Consider the following 16,633-nt stretch of genomic DNA (forward strand, 5'->3'; position numbering starts at 1 on the left):
CAAATTTGAAAGAAAAATTTGATATAATTGATGGTAGTAGTGGTGGTGGTGGAGGTGGTTTTGGTTATGGTGGTCGACGGTAATAGTGGCAATGGGCGGTGGTGCTCGGTTGCTGACAGTGGTTATGGAGGTAGAGGCAGTGGTGTTTGGTGGACGATGGTGGTTATAAAGGACATGAAGATGGTAGACTGTGGTGGTGGTGGGTGGTGGCGGTTGACAACGGTGGAGGAGGTAGTTATGGTTGATGTAGTGAAGATAGTGATGGTGGTGGTTATGGTGGAAGTGAGGTGGCAATGAATGGTGGTGGCCGATGGTGGTTGTGGAAAAGGTTGTTGTAGTAGAGTAGGAGTTGAAAGTGGCGAACGACGGTAGTTGTGGGGGTAATGGACGGTGGTGGTTGGTGGTGGCAATGGACGGTGGTGGTTGGTGGTCGACTATGGTAGAGGTGGCAATGGACTTGGTGGACGGTGGTTGTGGAGGTGGTGGAGGATGTTGTTGTAGTGGAAGAGGAGGTGGAGGTGGCCGCCGATGACCGCGGGTAGTAGCAGCGGCGACGAAACTAGTGATGATGACCATTAAAACAAATATCATATTAAAGTTATATGTCAAACTAGGATAGATTTGTAATATTTTAGTTTCTATCCCATCTTGTTCCACCTATTTTGGTGGAACAAGAAAAACCCTCTTTTGTCCCATGCTGTCCCACCTTGCCACAGTTCTTGTTCCTGTCTCATGTCGCGCCAAACGTGGGACAGTGGGTTCTTGTTCTATCCCATGTTGTGCCAAACATGGGACAGTGAGTTTTGTTTCGTCCTGTCCTGTCCCGTCCCATGTATCAAATGCAGCCTAATGGAACAATATAATGAAATCCTTCGCATTTTGGGTCAATTCATACCGCACAAAATGAATATGGATGACTATTACTGTTCGAGTGTGATTGACAAGCTTCCATCGTCTTGGAAAGATTTCAAGCACAACTTGAAACATCAAAAGGAGGAACTGTCGCTGGTTCAACTTGGTAGCCACTTGCACAAGAAAATGGTAAGGACAAGAAAGTTGAATCGGGACAGCCCATCGGTTAACAAAAGTGATAACAAAAATGAAAAACCTTAAGATGAGATAACATGACACAATGAGAATAAAAAATTTACCAAATGGTGAATTATGATGAATTCTTGATTGTCCTATATTGATATAAATATGATAGTTTGGAAGAAGATGATGGATGTATAAAAACGTGATGGAGCTTTGAAATCTATAACCATGATTGAAATCAAAACCAACCATTTAGTAAAAATATTTGTGCAAAACAAATGCAAATGATATATATTTTTTCTTAACAAGAGTTGTGATTACTGCAGTACTTATAGTAACAAATGTAGTTTAAATGTCTACTATATCACTTAGATATACATAGAATGAAAGTGTTGACTTAATGATGTACTTCTATATGATGTTAGTATTCTCTAAACGTGATTTACGGTGTTGGACCGGGCGTTATAAATATAAATACGATCTCGAGTTTTCAGACACATTGCACTTCCGCTCAGGTCGAAACTTATACATTTTTTCTTAAATTGAGTTTTGATCACGACGCAACGCACTAATTAGATTTAAAATGAGGTGTCTAGTTATATTTAATACCAAATCTGGCGAACTTATACTTGTTTTTGAAAGATGGACCATATCCAAATTCTAAGCAAACGATGGGGAGTAGGATGCAATTTAATCTTAAAAGTTAGATTTAATACCAAATTTGGCGAACTTATATACAGAAAAAGGAAAATACGTCAGAAGTTTCCAACAAGTCAAATGGTTCTAAAAACAAACGCGCAATCACTATTTGAATTATTCATCAAAAAGAAAAATAATGATGATGGATATAAAAAAATAATTCAAAAAATAATAATAAATATTATGCTTTATGATGATCTTCAGGAAAAAATAAATACGCAGGTCGTTTCCCATCGTCTGCTACAAAAATTCAACCATCTCCTCCTCCACCCTCCATCAATCTCTTCATTCAAATCATCACCTGCTACAGTTTTTTCCTTCTCATTCTTTTCTGCTGTTTCTCAAATTTCATTGCTTTCTTTTTCTCTCCCAATTTCTTGATTGATCCCCCTTCAATCTTTTCATTCAGTTTTCTGGGGTTTTGTTTCTTTCATTCCATTACCCCCCCCTTTTTCTGAATCTGGAGAATCTCCGATACCCTTTTCCAGTTTTTTTCTTGTATAAATTATACCCCTTTTCGGGTCAAGATTTTTCTTGTAGGAGGTTGACCGACTTCGCTGATTTCTACTACAATGTGCCCTTTTTCGCCTACGTAAATCCACGTTTCTGGCTTCTATCAATTCAACTTTTCTTCACATTTACATTATTCTGTGGTTTGAATTTGGCTGATTGGATATGAAGTTATTAGTACGTGTGATTGAAGCCAAAAATATACCTGCCATGGATCCAAATGGGTCCAGTGATCCATATGTTAAGTTAAAAGTAGGCCATCAAAGATGCAAGACTAAAGTGGTAAAAAAGTGCCTGAACCCTTCTTGGTGCGAGGAGTTTAGTTTCAAGGTGGAAGACTTAAAGGAACAGCTTGTTGTTTCTGTCTTGAATGATGACAAGTACTTCAATGATGATTTTATTGGAAGTGTTAAAATTCCTATTTCTCGGGTTTTTGATACGCCTGACAAGTCCCTAGGTACTGTTTGGTACCCTTTGCAACCCAAGAAGAAATCCAAGATTAAGGATTGTGGTAATCTTACTCTCACTTTTACCTTTGGCATCCGAGTGCTTGTTGGATCTATCATCATTATCTAGACTTTGATGGCATTTGAAAGAGGTCTTAGTTTTAGTCAAGTTTATTGCCTTTCCTGCTTTGTGTGTTTGTACCTAAAAGTTGGTTTCTTTTTGTACTACCATGTAATATACCGAGTCATTATCTGGGTTTTTGACATCTATGATTGAATTTCAGTTGCTTATATCATAGAATTCAGCTTCTTTAAAGTTTCCCATCTACCTGTTGTTAATGGGATTGATTTAAACAAACTGCTTTTCTGCTTGCTTGGAGAGGCAAGGTTGTTGGGATTGAATCACTCCTGAACCCACATTGGGAATTGAGAATTATAATTGAAACAATCACGTCTAGTTATCCTTGTACATCTAACATACATGTAATGGTTCGAGTTTTGATTGTCCCTCCTCAATTTTGCGTCTGTCTCATACCAGGTGAAGTTCTTATCACAATATGCTTCTCGCAAAATAAGCCTCAATCGGACTTGCAACCTCAAGTCGAGAATGGAACAATATCACCTGCGAGGTCTTCCACTAGTTCAAGAATGCCATCTCCAATGAGGTCAGAGGAAGCTGCTCCTATCAAGGAGGAGAAGTCAAACAAAGAAAAAATTTCAAGTCTACTTTCTCAGATTTTTAACAGAAACAGCGATTCAGTACAGCCAGCAGCCAGCAATAAAATCACAGATTTACCTGAGTTACCTGAAACTGATGATTCTGAGGTATCTGAGGACAAAGTTGAAGAGCAGTCCTCATCTGCTAATTTTGAAGAACTTATGAAAAGCATGGAGGAGAAAGATCAATCCAGCGAAATGCCTGGTAATTTGCCTGGAGGGATAATGCTAGATCAGATGTATGTGATTGCACCATCTGAACTCAACTCTTTGCTCTTTTCATCTGATTCAAACCATCTGAGACAGGTGGCAGAGATTCAGGGAAGTACAGATCTGCAAGTTGGACCTTGGAAATTTGATCCTGAAAGTGGGAGTCTAAAAAGGGTGGTTACCTATGTTAAAGCAGCATCTAGGCTGATTAAGGCTATAAAAGCAATAGAAGATCAAACATATCTAAAAGCTGATGGGAAATGTTACGCAGTGTTAGCAAGTGTGAACACTCCGGAAGCTCCATATGCAAGCAATTATAGGGTCGAAGTTCTCATGTGCATCTCTCCAGGGCCTGAGTTGCCATCAGGAGAACAATCTTCCCATTTGGTAGTATCATGGCGAATGAATTTCTTGCACAATACCATGATGAAGGGTATGATAGAAGGGGGTGCCCGCCAAGGTGTGAAGGAGAGCTTTGAGCAAGTTGCGACTTTATTAGCTGAAAAGTTGAAGGTCCTTGATATGAAGGACGTTGGCTCTGAAAAGGAACAGGCTTTGGCATCTCTACAGGTTGAGAAACAGTCAGACTGGAGACTTGCTGTTCAATACTTTGCTAATTTTACGGTCATTTCCACCATACTTATGGGATTATATGTGCTTGTGCACCTCTGCCTAGCCATGCCTAGTACCATTCAGGGGCTTGAATTTGGTGGGTTAGACTTGCCAGATTCAATTGGGGAAGTTGTTGTGTGTGGAGTCTTGGTCCTCCAAGGTGAAAGAGTTATGCATTTGATATCACGCTTTATGCAAGCTAGAGTACAAAAAGGTAAATCATGCCTTTTAATAATTTACTGCTGTTAAATAGCTTCTTTTATTTATATATTTTGGATTGTTGATACCACAGAGTGCAGGGGGCAGGGGAAGAATTATTGTTGGGTGACTTCTCTTTCTTTTTTCCTTCCCCTTGATTATAATGGAGAGTAGCATGTATTTCTACAGTCCACTTAGAATTAGTTGGGCCATTTTTGTTCATCTTACTTGACGTTGCTTTTCCCTCTAATGATTGTAGGTGGTGATCATGGAATCAAAGCACAGGGGGATGGATGGTTGCTAACTGTCGCATTGGTTGAGGGAAGCAACTTACCATCTATTGACTTAAATGGCTTATCTGATCCATACGTGGTCTTCACATGCAATGGTAAAACGAGAACCAGCTCAATCAAGTTCCAAAAATCTGATCCTCGCTGGAATGGTGAGTGTTATTTCATCTTGTGGCAATCATGTTCTCTTTTTGACCATGAACTGAAGAGCAGAATGCTGGAATATGTATTTACTCATTTTTAGGTATACAGTTATGGAGATATACACCGGCAGCAGGCTGGCCAGTGTATATGTGATGTGTGAGAGAGAACAAATAGACGAGATTGCCAACAAGCAGGACTGCCTTGAGCAGCAGTTGCTGGCCTTCTACAACTTCTAATGCTATAATGTCTTGTAACTGAATCTTTTGTTAAATGCTGATGATTTGCAGAAATTTTTGAATTTGATGCTATGGATGACCCTCCTTCTACGCTGGATGTTGAAGTTTATGATTTTGATGGTCCTTTTGATGAAGCTGTCTCTTTGGGACGTACTCGAATTAATTTTGTAAAAACTAATATATCTGATTTAGGTGATGTGTGGGTTCCTCTTCAAGGGAAGTTAGCTCAAGCCTGCCAGTCTAAATTGCATTTAAGAATATTTTTGAATAACACGAGAGGTAGCAACATTATTAAAGAATATTTAACCAAGATGGAAAAGGAGGTGGGAAAGAAGGTAACAATCATCAGTTCCATTAGCTCCCAGTTGGCGACTTCATACTTCTTGTTTGGTTTGCTTACTTTTTGCAATTGACTTTTATCTAGATAAGATTACGGTCTCCTCAGACAAATTCGGCATTTCAGAAGCTCTTTAAGCTTCCACCTGAGGAATTCCTAATAAATGATTTTACTTGTCATTTGAAGCGCAAAATGCCCCTCCAGGTACACGCTCCATTTGAGGTTTCCCTTCTAGTATATATTACTTTGAGCCTCTCAGAGATCCCTTTGTTCTATTTGGTTCTTTTCTCCAACTAAAATGGAAATCGAATTGGGTACTTGGCAATCTACTGGTTGATATCTGGCATACTCTGTTTTAATTGGTTTTTCAATTTTTTTAAATCCTAAAGCTTGTTCCTTTGCAGGGTCGTCTGTTTCTGTCAGCGAGAATAATAGGGTTCCATGGAGACCTATTCGGACACAAAACTAACTTCTTTTTTCTATGGGAGGATATAGAAGATATTCAAGTGGTTCCTCCTACTTTGTCATCTATGGGTAGTCCAATTGTGGTTATAACGTTACATCCAGGCCGAGGCTTGGATGCAAAGCACGGTGCAAAGACGGAAGATGCAGAAGGCAGGCTCAAGTTCCATTTCCAGTCTTTTGTGTCTTTTAGTGTTGCACACAGGTAATTTCATACTTTTGACTTGCTTTCTTTATTGATAACACAACAAAGAAATACAAAACATGAACCTCGTAGTGAAACCAGGTACTAGGAGCAGATTCTTTCAAGTCTAACCATGTCTGGACAATGTTGTCCTATCTGTCTGCTCTTCATCCCTCCCCCCATCACAATAGCGACTAGTCCCTGTAAAATTCTGCTACCCTAGTCCTACACTTTAAAGTACTCTATAATAGGTCATGCCCTCGGAAAAGTCTAATCTCGCCATGTCCATCCCAACTGCTCATTCCACGTCCTCCTTTGCCCACCCCTCCTTGTCACCCTTCAACCATTACTCTCTCCTCCCTTATCACTGGAGTCATCATCCGTTTCCTCCCAACGGTCCAAACTACCAATAACCTTTCCTCTTTTAGTTTATCTGTGATGGGCGTAACCCCTAGCTCTGCATTATAAACCACATTTGGTATCCTATTCAACATGGTCCGACCATATGTCCATCTCAACATCCTCATTTCTTCAACTTCCAACTTCCAAATTCCTCTCATCCGCCTTCTTTATTGGCCAGCATTCAAACCCATACAACATGTCCAATTTGATGGCCACCCTATAGATTTTGCCATTCAGTCTTAACGAGACGTGCTTGTCACATAACCCTCTTGTGGCAACCATCCATTTTAACCATCCTCCCTTTATGTGGTGTGTAACTTTGTCTTCAATATATCCCTCCTTATGGATGATGGAGCCTAAATACACAAAACTATTAGTCTGGAACCCTTTGCTTCCCAATGTTGACTTTTACCGACTTGTTATTCTCCATGCTAAAGTTGCACCATACGTATTCCGTCTTTGAGCGGCTAATACATATGCCTTTTGTTTCCAATGTTGTGCTCTATTGCTCCAACCTAGCGTTCACTTGTCTTTTCGTCCATGCCACTAGCGCAAAGTCATCAGCAAGTAACATACACCATAAGACATTCCCTTGGGAAAACATAAAACCTAACTACCAACTCGCTAACCCTAACCTTGACCCTCTAACTCTCCAACTCTCCAACTCTCCAACTCCCTTCCTCTTGTCTAGATCTCCACACCTAGTTTGCTACCCTAGTTCTGCGTCTCCATGAACTTCTATCAGAAGCCATGTCCTTGGAAATGCCTAAAGCTGCCATGTCCAACCTTAGTTGCTCAGCCCATCTCCGTGGCCTACCCTTTATCCTCGTGCCCTTGACTCTCACTTTCTACGGAGCTGCCAACTGTCTCCTATGAATGTGACCAGACCACCACAATCTTGCCTCCATCAACTTATCAGTGATAGACTCGCCCAACTCCCAACAAAGTTGGTTCATTTTTCTCTCTCTCAACTGAGTAACAGATAATGATCGGGGGGCATCATGTTCATTTTTCTCCCTGTCAAAAGTTTTATTCATCATCATCAGCATATCGAATTGGCCAAGCATATAATCATCAAACTTTTCTCCATATTGGCCAATCAAAGAGTCATCTATGGAGAACGTATGTACTTTGTCTTTATTGCTGTGTCCGTACTAGGTCCATCTTTGAGAATAACCTGCATAAAATCACATCTCTATTGTAAGTTTTAGCTGAAACTTTGAAAGGCAAAGTAAGACAAAATAGACCAAATTCAATTGACCAAGTGAAACTAATTAAGTGACAAAGGAAGATTAGAAGTATAAATTTTAACGGCTTACAAGCTTTAATAGAAATTTTTATAATTTTAGCAGTTACCTAAGCCAAAAAAATTGAACAGTATTCTAACTGTTAAAAAGGGTAAATTTTAACAATTAAAACATAAAATTTAAAATTAATATTAACTAAAATAAAAACGGTTATGGTTCATTAGGGCCAAGTTGGCTGTTGATACTTCCAAAATGATGTTTCTTTATGCTGCCTTGCCCATCGCTTTGATATCCCACTTTTGTGCTTATTTCTCTCATTTCCTCTCTCTCCCTCGTTCTTGCTGTCAGTTCTTCAACCAACATAAAAACTTCAGTTCTACACATTGTGCAGCCAAAATCTGTAACTTATTTCTTTTATCTTTGACCATGAGTTGCATTAAGTTTCTCTCCTCTTTCTCTTTCTCTTTCTCTTGCTCTCTCTCATACATGCATGGCTCACTTGCCCCAAATTATTCATCTGCAACCATGCTAATTCTTACCTCTCTGTCTTCTCTCTTTCACCTAGGAATCAGAATACACACTAAGTTATTATCTTGCTTTCAATTCTTTCCCATGGTTCACCTTAACATCTATGGTTATAACCGATTACTAGTTTGATGAAAAAGAACTAGAGCCAGCTGCTTGTGCAGAGTGGTCTTGTCTTTGTATGTGGACTTCCACAGATGAATATTTCATTCCATCTTGCCATCTCTTTCCGCTCTTTGATTCTTTTGTTTCTCTCCTGGCTAAATGATGGCTGAAAGTCCATGCTGGAACTTTGCACCATAATTCATATATGAGTTGGTGTTTTGGGATCGTTCCTTGTGCAGCTTTCGCCATAGCAGAAGAGAGGATAGGAGTAAGAGTACTCAAAGCAATTATAAGTTACCAGTATCTCTGCCATAGATTCCAATACGTTAAAAATGCTTTTGAACTCACATACCGTAAATGTAATTGCAATTAAACTGGATGCTTGTCAAAAGGCGGCGATTGGTTTATTGGACGGCGGTAGAATGGAATCTCATATTCTGTTTGACCAAAATTGCCATTCCTCGCCAATGTGCATGCAATTCCAGTGTAATTTAATTGTAGACTTATTTCCATTCTTCATAAATATACCCAAATCTTAGGGGTGTTTATTGGTTTGCTAAGTTTGTTTTTTTAATACCAAACCGAAAATGAACCAAATTCAAATTTTGATTCGCTGAATCGAATTCGAAATTTGACTCATCAAACTGAATGGAACTCATGGTTTGGTTTTTGGATCTAGTTCGTTTTTGATTCAAATAAACAGAATTTTGTATCTGGCCAATTGGTTCAAAAAGCCAAAATCAATATTTGCACAACTTTCTCTTTCGTCCCCTACTTGTTTTCCTTCTCTCTACAAATTCGATGAAATTTAATTGATAATATATTTTAGTAAAATCTTTTCGTTGCTATTTAGAAAGTAGAATTCATTTTCCTGTCTTGTGTTAGTTTATAATCTCTTTTTTTGTAATGGAGCTTAAAACATGTTCAAACAAAACCAAACAAACTCACCATGTGCCCTACCAAGGTGGGCTTGGGGCCCTGGGGAGGGTGACGTGTTCACTGACTTGACCTCCATCCAAATAGTAGAGCGACTGTTTTCATCAAAGCCCCCGCCTGGTGCATAGTGCGGTAAAAAAGAGGTACAAAATAAAATTGTGGGAGAAGAACATAAGAAAAACCTTTGAAAAAAGAAGTTGAAAACAATAAAGGCATTGCTAAATTTTGAAAAAATGAGTTAGAAATGAGCAACCAAAAATCAAGCAAACAAACAACACATACGAGTGGAAGCGGGTACATGAAAAATGTAAGCACAGTAGGAAACCCACCCCAAGTCTAACCTAGGATTCATGGGGTCTAACTACCACAATCTAACCCTACCATCATCCTCTACCTCTCTAGATCCCTTCCTCCCGTCTAGGTGAGCCCATCCCTAGTTTGCTACCCTCATCCTTGGAAATACTTAAAGTCCTCATGTCTATCCTCAACTGCTCATCAGTCCTCCTTAATCTACCCATCACTCCCTAGACCCTCACACTTTTTACCCTCTGCACTGGAGCCGTTCTCTATCTCCCATTATTGTGGCCAAACCACCACAATCTTCCCTCTCAAACTATTTGTGATGAACACAACTTCTTAACATTACCCGATAGGCCTTGTTTGGAATCTTGTCAGACATGGACCGCCCATAAGTCCATCTAAGCATCCTCATTTCTGCAACCTCCGCCTCCACTCATAGGCCTTCCTTGCCACTCAACATTCCGACCCATACAATATAGATGGTATGATGGGTATTCGGTAAAATTTTGCCTACATTTTTAGGGGTCCTTATCACACAACACCCCCATGGCAACCTTCCAATTTTAGTCACTTGGTCCTTATGTTATGTGGTATGTCATCCTCGGCTTCACCCCACTTATGGATTATGGTGCTTAGACACTTGAAACTATCATTTTAGGGTACCCTTTGCCCCTCAATATTAACTTCCACCCCCTTGTCGATACTCTCCCCATTGAAATTGTACCATAAGTATTCGGTCTTAGAACGACTAATGTGTATGCCTTGTGATTTCAAAGCACCCCTCCACTATCTGATTATTTAGGGTGCGTTTGGTACCCAGACAATATAGGACAGAGCAGGGCAGGACAGTGCAATTGTTCAACATTTCGTACGCCAGGACATGACAGAACAATCCTCTTGAAAGAGAGGGGTGCCTTCGGGAACGCGAACAATCAAATGATTCTGTTGATACTTTCGAGTGATTAAACGTTTCACAATTAGTAAGCTACCGTCATTGCTTCTTCTTCGGGAAAAGAAGTTCACGACCCGTGGGCCTTCTACCATGGATTCTGGCAATGCAATGTAGTGGGACTCTAATGTTGATCCGACTGTTTTATCAATTATGTTCCATTTGTATCTCTTAAAAATGCCAATTTAAGTTGAGTATAAATTTTTATTTAACCTATCTCATACATTCCTGTCAGATTCTATGTTTACCTATGGATCCCTACGTCGTTACATTCCATTTAGGATTAGGAATAGGCGTAATTACCTTTTGGGAGGCCTATGCCCCATAGAAACTGTCTACCTGAGATTGTCCCTTGGCCCGTACGTCCTGACTGACAGCGGACAACTAATGCGTTCCACTTATTGAACAGGGTTCTATGGTCGGTCCGTGACCTCTGACCATGATTGGCGCCGGTATGAACCCGTCTTAACTCTCCTCAGGAGGATAGATGTGGCGATTCAGGTGAGATTGAAAACCTGTGTTTTTGGTAAACAGTCGCCCGGACCTGGTCACTGCAACCCTGCGTCTTGAGATCCTAATTGCCATGGTTCCGCTGCATCACAAGGAGCAATTGTGAGAAATAGCTTTCCCATTATTTTCATATCCGTAATAGTGCGAAAACGAAAAGAAGGCCTGGCCCCAAGTTGTTCTACGAGAATTTTTATGAAAGCCTTTCAGTTGCTTCTCTTTGATGGAAGTTTGATTTTCCCAATTGTAGTAAAACCTGACCTGTTGACCCTTTTGCCTTTCTGGCGTACCCATTCAGTGACTTTGGCACTGGACGTTCCCCAAACGGGTACTGTCGGGTCGTAAAGTGACCAATTTATCCTTAATGAGTTTAGTGTTTTTTTTACCAAATAATCACTCTAAATGAAAATTAACAAATAATACAAATACAAAAAACATCCAAAATAAGTATATTATTCTCTTTAATTCTCTCAAATTTCCATTTATTACTTTATATATTTTCTATATTTTGATTAATTTATGTAATTTATTAAATATTATAATAAAAATAAATATTTTTTATAACAAAATATATCATTAGAAAGTTTTCGTCAATACGATTAGATGACACCAAAATATGAAGTTTATGGAATTTCCCAATTTTATGTTATACCTTTTCTATACTATGTTTTGATTATTAATATTCAATAGATTACGTAAATTAACCAAAATATATGTATAAAGGTAAGGAATTTTGAGGATAGTAAAGTGAAAGTTTAAAGATAAGAAAATACAATAAATAAAATTTAAAGAATGGATATAGAATTTAAAGGGAGGGGGGAGGTGTGCTATTTGATGTTTTAGAAGGGAGTTAGGTTTTATTTTGAGAGTATATTGATAAAATATAGGCTTGTTCCATGGGGTGGGGTTGGAACATGCATAGTTCTACTCCGTTCTTGTTTGTTCCACATAAAAGTCATGCCAAATATGGAATAGTGATCCCTGTTCTATTATGTCCTTTTCATAGCCCAAATGCACCCTTATGCCTTTGACTCAACTACTAGCACAATGCCGTCCCCAAATAGCAAATACCTTGGGACACACCCTTGGATCCCTCTGAAATCTCATCCAAAATCACCGGAAAATAGGAATGGGCTTGGTACTGATCCTTGGTGAAACCTTATCTCCTTTGGGAAACATTCCATTTCACCCACCGGGTCCTAACACACGTCATCGATTGTCTGTACCCGCCTTGGACCCCCCTCCTCTATTTTCCAAACTCCTCCGAATCACGTCTTGTGGAACTTTACCATATGCCTTCTCCAGACCTATGAACACCATATGTAAATCCCTGCTTCATATGCACATGTGTGAATAATGGGTAATTTCTTTGACAGGTATTAGACTATCATTTTTTACCTTCTATTTTCAAATAAGCAATATCCATAAACCAAACATCAAATTACTAAAAAGTTAAATAAAGGAATCTGGACAATTACCAGTTCTTACATTCCATTTCCAAATATGTACTCACGAACCAAACATAAAATCACAAAGGAATGAATTGCAATTCCATTACATTCCAATTCCCTCTACACTGATTCCCTTTGACATTCCATTCCTTAAAAAAAAATCTTGAACCAAACGCTACCTCAGCATTGTTAGATGGCTGGAGTTCCAAAACTGTATGTTAGGTACTGTTCGGTAGTGACTTAATGGGCTTAACAGACAACAACCTTCGTCTGTCTCCCTTCCTATCCACATCTCTCCTCGAGCACCACCAACAACCCCTCCCAGAAACTGGAGATTGCTCTCTCTCTCTCTCTCTTTCTCTCGTCTTTCATCTCCATTCCCATCCCAAACATGTTTTATTCCCATTCTCTTTCTAGTCATAATGAAGAAAAACAAAACCGAAATGAAACCCAACAAGGATTCATTGATGAAAGGTGATGATATTTTCCCATATAATAATGCTGATCCAACAAGGATTTATCGATTAAGGCTTCGATGACTCAGAAACAAAGGGTAAGGGGTAAATTGGTCATTTCTGTCGTTTCAGCACAAAAACCAAACAATATTTTAACTTAGGAGGTACAGGAGTAAAGCTTGGCTATTTTCCCTTGCCATTTGCGAAGGGTAAAGCTTGGATATTTCTCCTGTGACAGGAGTAAGCTTTGAGGCTCTACTCTATATGGAAACTCTACAGAGGGTGATTAAATAATAATGTGAAGTATTTATCTGTTTTTGAATAACTAAAAAAGGGTAATTTGTTTTTGTTGCAAAAATAGGACAATCATGGCTCTGTGGAGGGCTAGAGCCTTAAGCCCTGAACAGAAGGCACAAATTGCTGATGAAGAATCAGATGATAAGAGCCTGCAGATGCTTGAGGAAGAATCCACATCCATCAAAAGCGATGATGACTCTGAAAACAAAAGCCTCCAGAGTGAAGAGAGCGGATCCTTCCTAGGCCTAGAGGATGTCAGCTTGTCTATTGTTTACTCCTCTGCTCTTTCAGTTCCTGTGAGTTAATCTTGATCTCTTGAGCGTATATGGAGTATTTTAGGAAAACATATCTGCATATCTGATGTGGGTTTTATTTCAATCAGTTGAATTTCGTGATGGAGTTGTTCAGTGGGAGTGAATTGGAGCGCAGAGCAATGGAAAGAGCTCATTGTGTGAATTATTCAACGAGTCCTTGGGAGTTTGAAAAGGCTGATGTTTATCAGAGACAGACTTATTACAAGTTTGACATAAGTGTTTCTCGTTATGGAGGAGAGGTGACGACAAGTCAGCAAAAATCTCGTCTTACCGATAGAAATGGTTGGCTTGTAGAAGAGGTGACAACGCTGCATGGGGTCCCCCTTGGTGACTATTTCACTGTACGCATCCCTCCATGGCTTAATTATTTGTAAAATGAATGTTTAACGTAATGGATGTTTGGATTACTGTGCAGCTTCATACAAAGTACCAAATAGAGGATCAAGCTTCAAGAAGTATGGGATGCAAAGTGGTGGTGTATTTTGGGATTGCATGGTTGAAAAGCACGAAACATAAGAAAAAGATCACAAAGAACATACATATGAATCTGCAAGACCGCATGATGATTATGTTCAGTACAATCGAGAAGGAATTTGTCTCAGGAAAAAAACAGATGATGCAGAGTGAAGCAACTTGAAAGAAGAAGAGATTAAGAGCATTTTTCACTCAAGCATTGAAATGCTGCAACTGGCGAGATGGTATGATGGGAATGGGGATGATGATGATCTTGCAAGTGAATTTTTTTTCCTTTTGTACAGTTGTTGATTGTAATAAGGCAAGCATTTGGAAGGAATCATATTCATATATGCATACAGTACACTTGTGTAGAATGTAGGATTAGGAAGGAAATAGCCTAGACTCAGAATCCATAGGAGGACATACGTTTGTTTGTATACTTTTGAATTCCATCAAATATAGACAGACTTGATCAGTTTTGACTGATGTCCATTATCAGTATCGTTATCATTATAAGAAAAGAAAAAGTTCATGCTTTGGTATGAGATTTATCAATCAAAAGCCTCGACCAAGTTACAAGGCTCTCTAACATGGGAGGACTTATTGATCAAGGTTCATCAACTCTGTGAGAACCAATACTTTGTATGTCAGCAGAAGTTTGTTTTATGTTCCCTTTGCTTTGCACACAAAGTACAAGTTGGTATCACAAGTGTCTGGTCTATGCCAAAATAGAATAAGCATAGGCAAGAGATAGGTCCAAGTTCATGGACTGCAATTTGTGGCTTTATACATAGAGAAGGCAAATCAACCCCCCCCCCCCCCCTCTTCTAAAGACTTTGTGTTGCAAGAATCTTCTTTATAGTCTTATTGTTAAGTTTTTTCTAACCAAATTTGTTTATTTGATTTTATATCAATACAAGAATAAAATTGAAAAAGTTTTATGTTTTTGTATTCAATCTTCGATCCTGTTCCAATTTTTTTAAAGTCAAATTCATTTGATAGATTTCATTCTGCCCTCTTAATTTAGGTTTATGTTGTAATATATTTGGTATAAAAAAGAAAATTTATAGAAAACAAAAGGTACATATTTGATCTCTAAAATATAAAAAGGAAAAGTAATAAATAAGATTTATATAACTTAGTTATTTATAAAAATAAATAAGAAAATAATCATCATATATTAATTATAACATAAACTAGTTGTTTACCCGCACAATGCGACGGGTTGCAAAATTTAACTATAGGAGACAAAAAAATTCTTTTTGCATGAATACGATATCCCGATAAAAATTCAAATACTTTTGATAGCAATCTCATTCCATATAGAATATTACGAATGAAAAAAGCTTAAAAAACAAATGCAGGAAATAAACCATGTCTTCTAGAAATTACATAATGTCATTCATCTTTCTCGTAATCTAACCGGAGTCAAGGATCGAATCCAAGGAGGAATAAAATTCACTTATGACCACGGAGGTTCAATTGTGGTGACTCCGGACTATCCGAGAAGCGGGTGGTTACCCTGGATTAGTCGGCTCACATAATGAGTTTGATATCCAGTTTAGTGAAAGAAAAAAAAAACTCTTTAATCTTTCATCAGCCTCGCACTTCTTGATATTCGGGGAATACTTTTCTATTAAGCAAACTTTAATAAAATAATCATTTGACTAAGAGGCTGTTTACCAAATACTCATACGGGTAAGCGTTTACCAAGTCGTATTACCTCATCCAATGAATATGGAAAGGACCAAAAATCTTACTCGGTAAGTGCGAAAGCAAGGACCGAAAATCTTACCTAGCAAGTGAGGGCGACGACACTTACCACGGTTGTGCATAGGATACTGATAAGTTAGTGATAGCGTTGAATTTTATGGTAAGTGTTTATCCAGGTAAGCATTTGGTAAACCGCCTCTAAATATTTTCCGTACTAAACATTTTTCACACAAACCATACAAATCAACCAATTAGATCAGACAAAGACTTAAATAATTTGACAAAATTTGTTCAATGCAAATGTTGAAAGGTAAAAGATATCTCAATTAAACAACTTGCATAGATAAAAGATAAAATAAGTTCAATTGTCAATGATTATAAATGCAATTTTATTTTTATGAACTTGTTTAGTTATCAGTTTTATGCATTATCTTGCTCGGCATTTGTCTTCAATTTGAACATGTTTTATCTATAGGTTACGAGTTTATTTTATAAATTTCAAACCTTTTCTTAAGAGATAAATGTTAAACGTATTAAAATAATAATATAAAAATATACTCGCTTGCAAATATATTCGAGATTAAAATTTTCCAAACCTAATTAAAAAAACCGAAAATATATAACTTTAATTGAAGTAGACACAATCCAATCCTCATTGGAAAGAAAATAAACAACTATATTGTTCATGAACCAAACAAACACTTTATATGCTCTTCACATGTAGCAGGTTTTTCAAGGAAAAATTAGAATTACATGATTTGCTGCTATCTTACCATAAATGAGGTATGTAATCCACAAGCATAACAAAAAACACTCACCCAAGCTCTTCATCTGAATCAAAAAATTGTTCTAATTCTAATGCTATTATCATATGTTGGTCCCAAAGGGTCTACAAG

The 16,633-nt window shown here is 38.2% G+C and overlaps 1 protein-coding gene across 1 annotated transcript; it reads left to right on the forward strand.

The window, feature by feature from the left end:
• Positions 1-1,960: 1,960 nt before the first annotated feature.
• On the forward strand, positions 1,961-14,492 carry LOC112519716 (C2 and GRAM domain-containing protein At1g03370). Its single transcript, XM_025127955.1, has 9 exons — positions 1,961-2,755; positions 3,229-4,443; positions 4,687-4,869; positions 5,149-5,432; positions 5,522-5,638; positions 5,839-6,101; positions 13,319-13,550; positions 13,637-13,909; positions 13,984-14,492. The coding sequence occupies exons 1-9, from the start codon at positions 2,410-2,412 to the stop codon at positions 14,203-14,205; spliced, it is 3,135 nt and encodes a 1,044-aa protein (XP_024983723.1). The 5' UTR covers positions 1,961-2,409; the 3' UTR covers positions 14,206-14,492.
• Positions 14,493-16,633: the final 2,141 nt, after the last annotated feature.

The sequence above is a fragment of the Cynara cardunculus genome, assembly GCF_001531365.2.
Source record: "Cynara cardunculus var. scolymus isolate 2C chromosome LG 10, CcrdV1, whole genome shotgun sequence".
NCBI classification, from domain to species: Eukaryota; Viridiplantae; Streptophyta; class Magnoliopsida; order Asterales; family Asteraceae; genus Cynara; species Cynara cardunculus.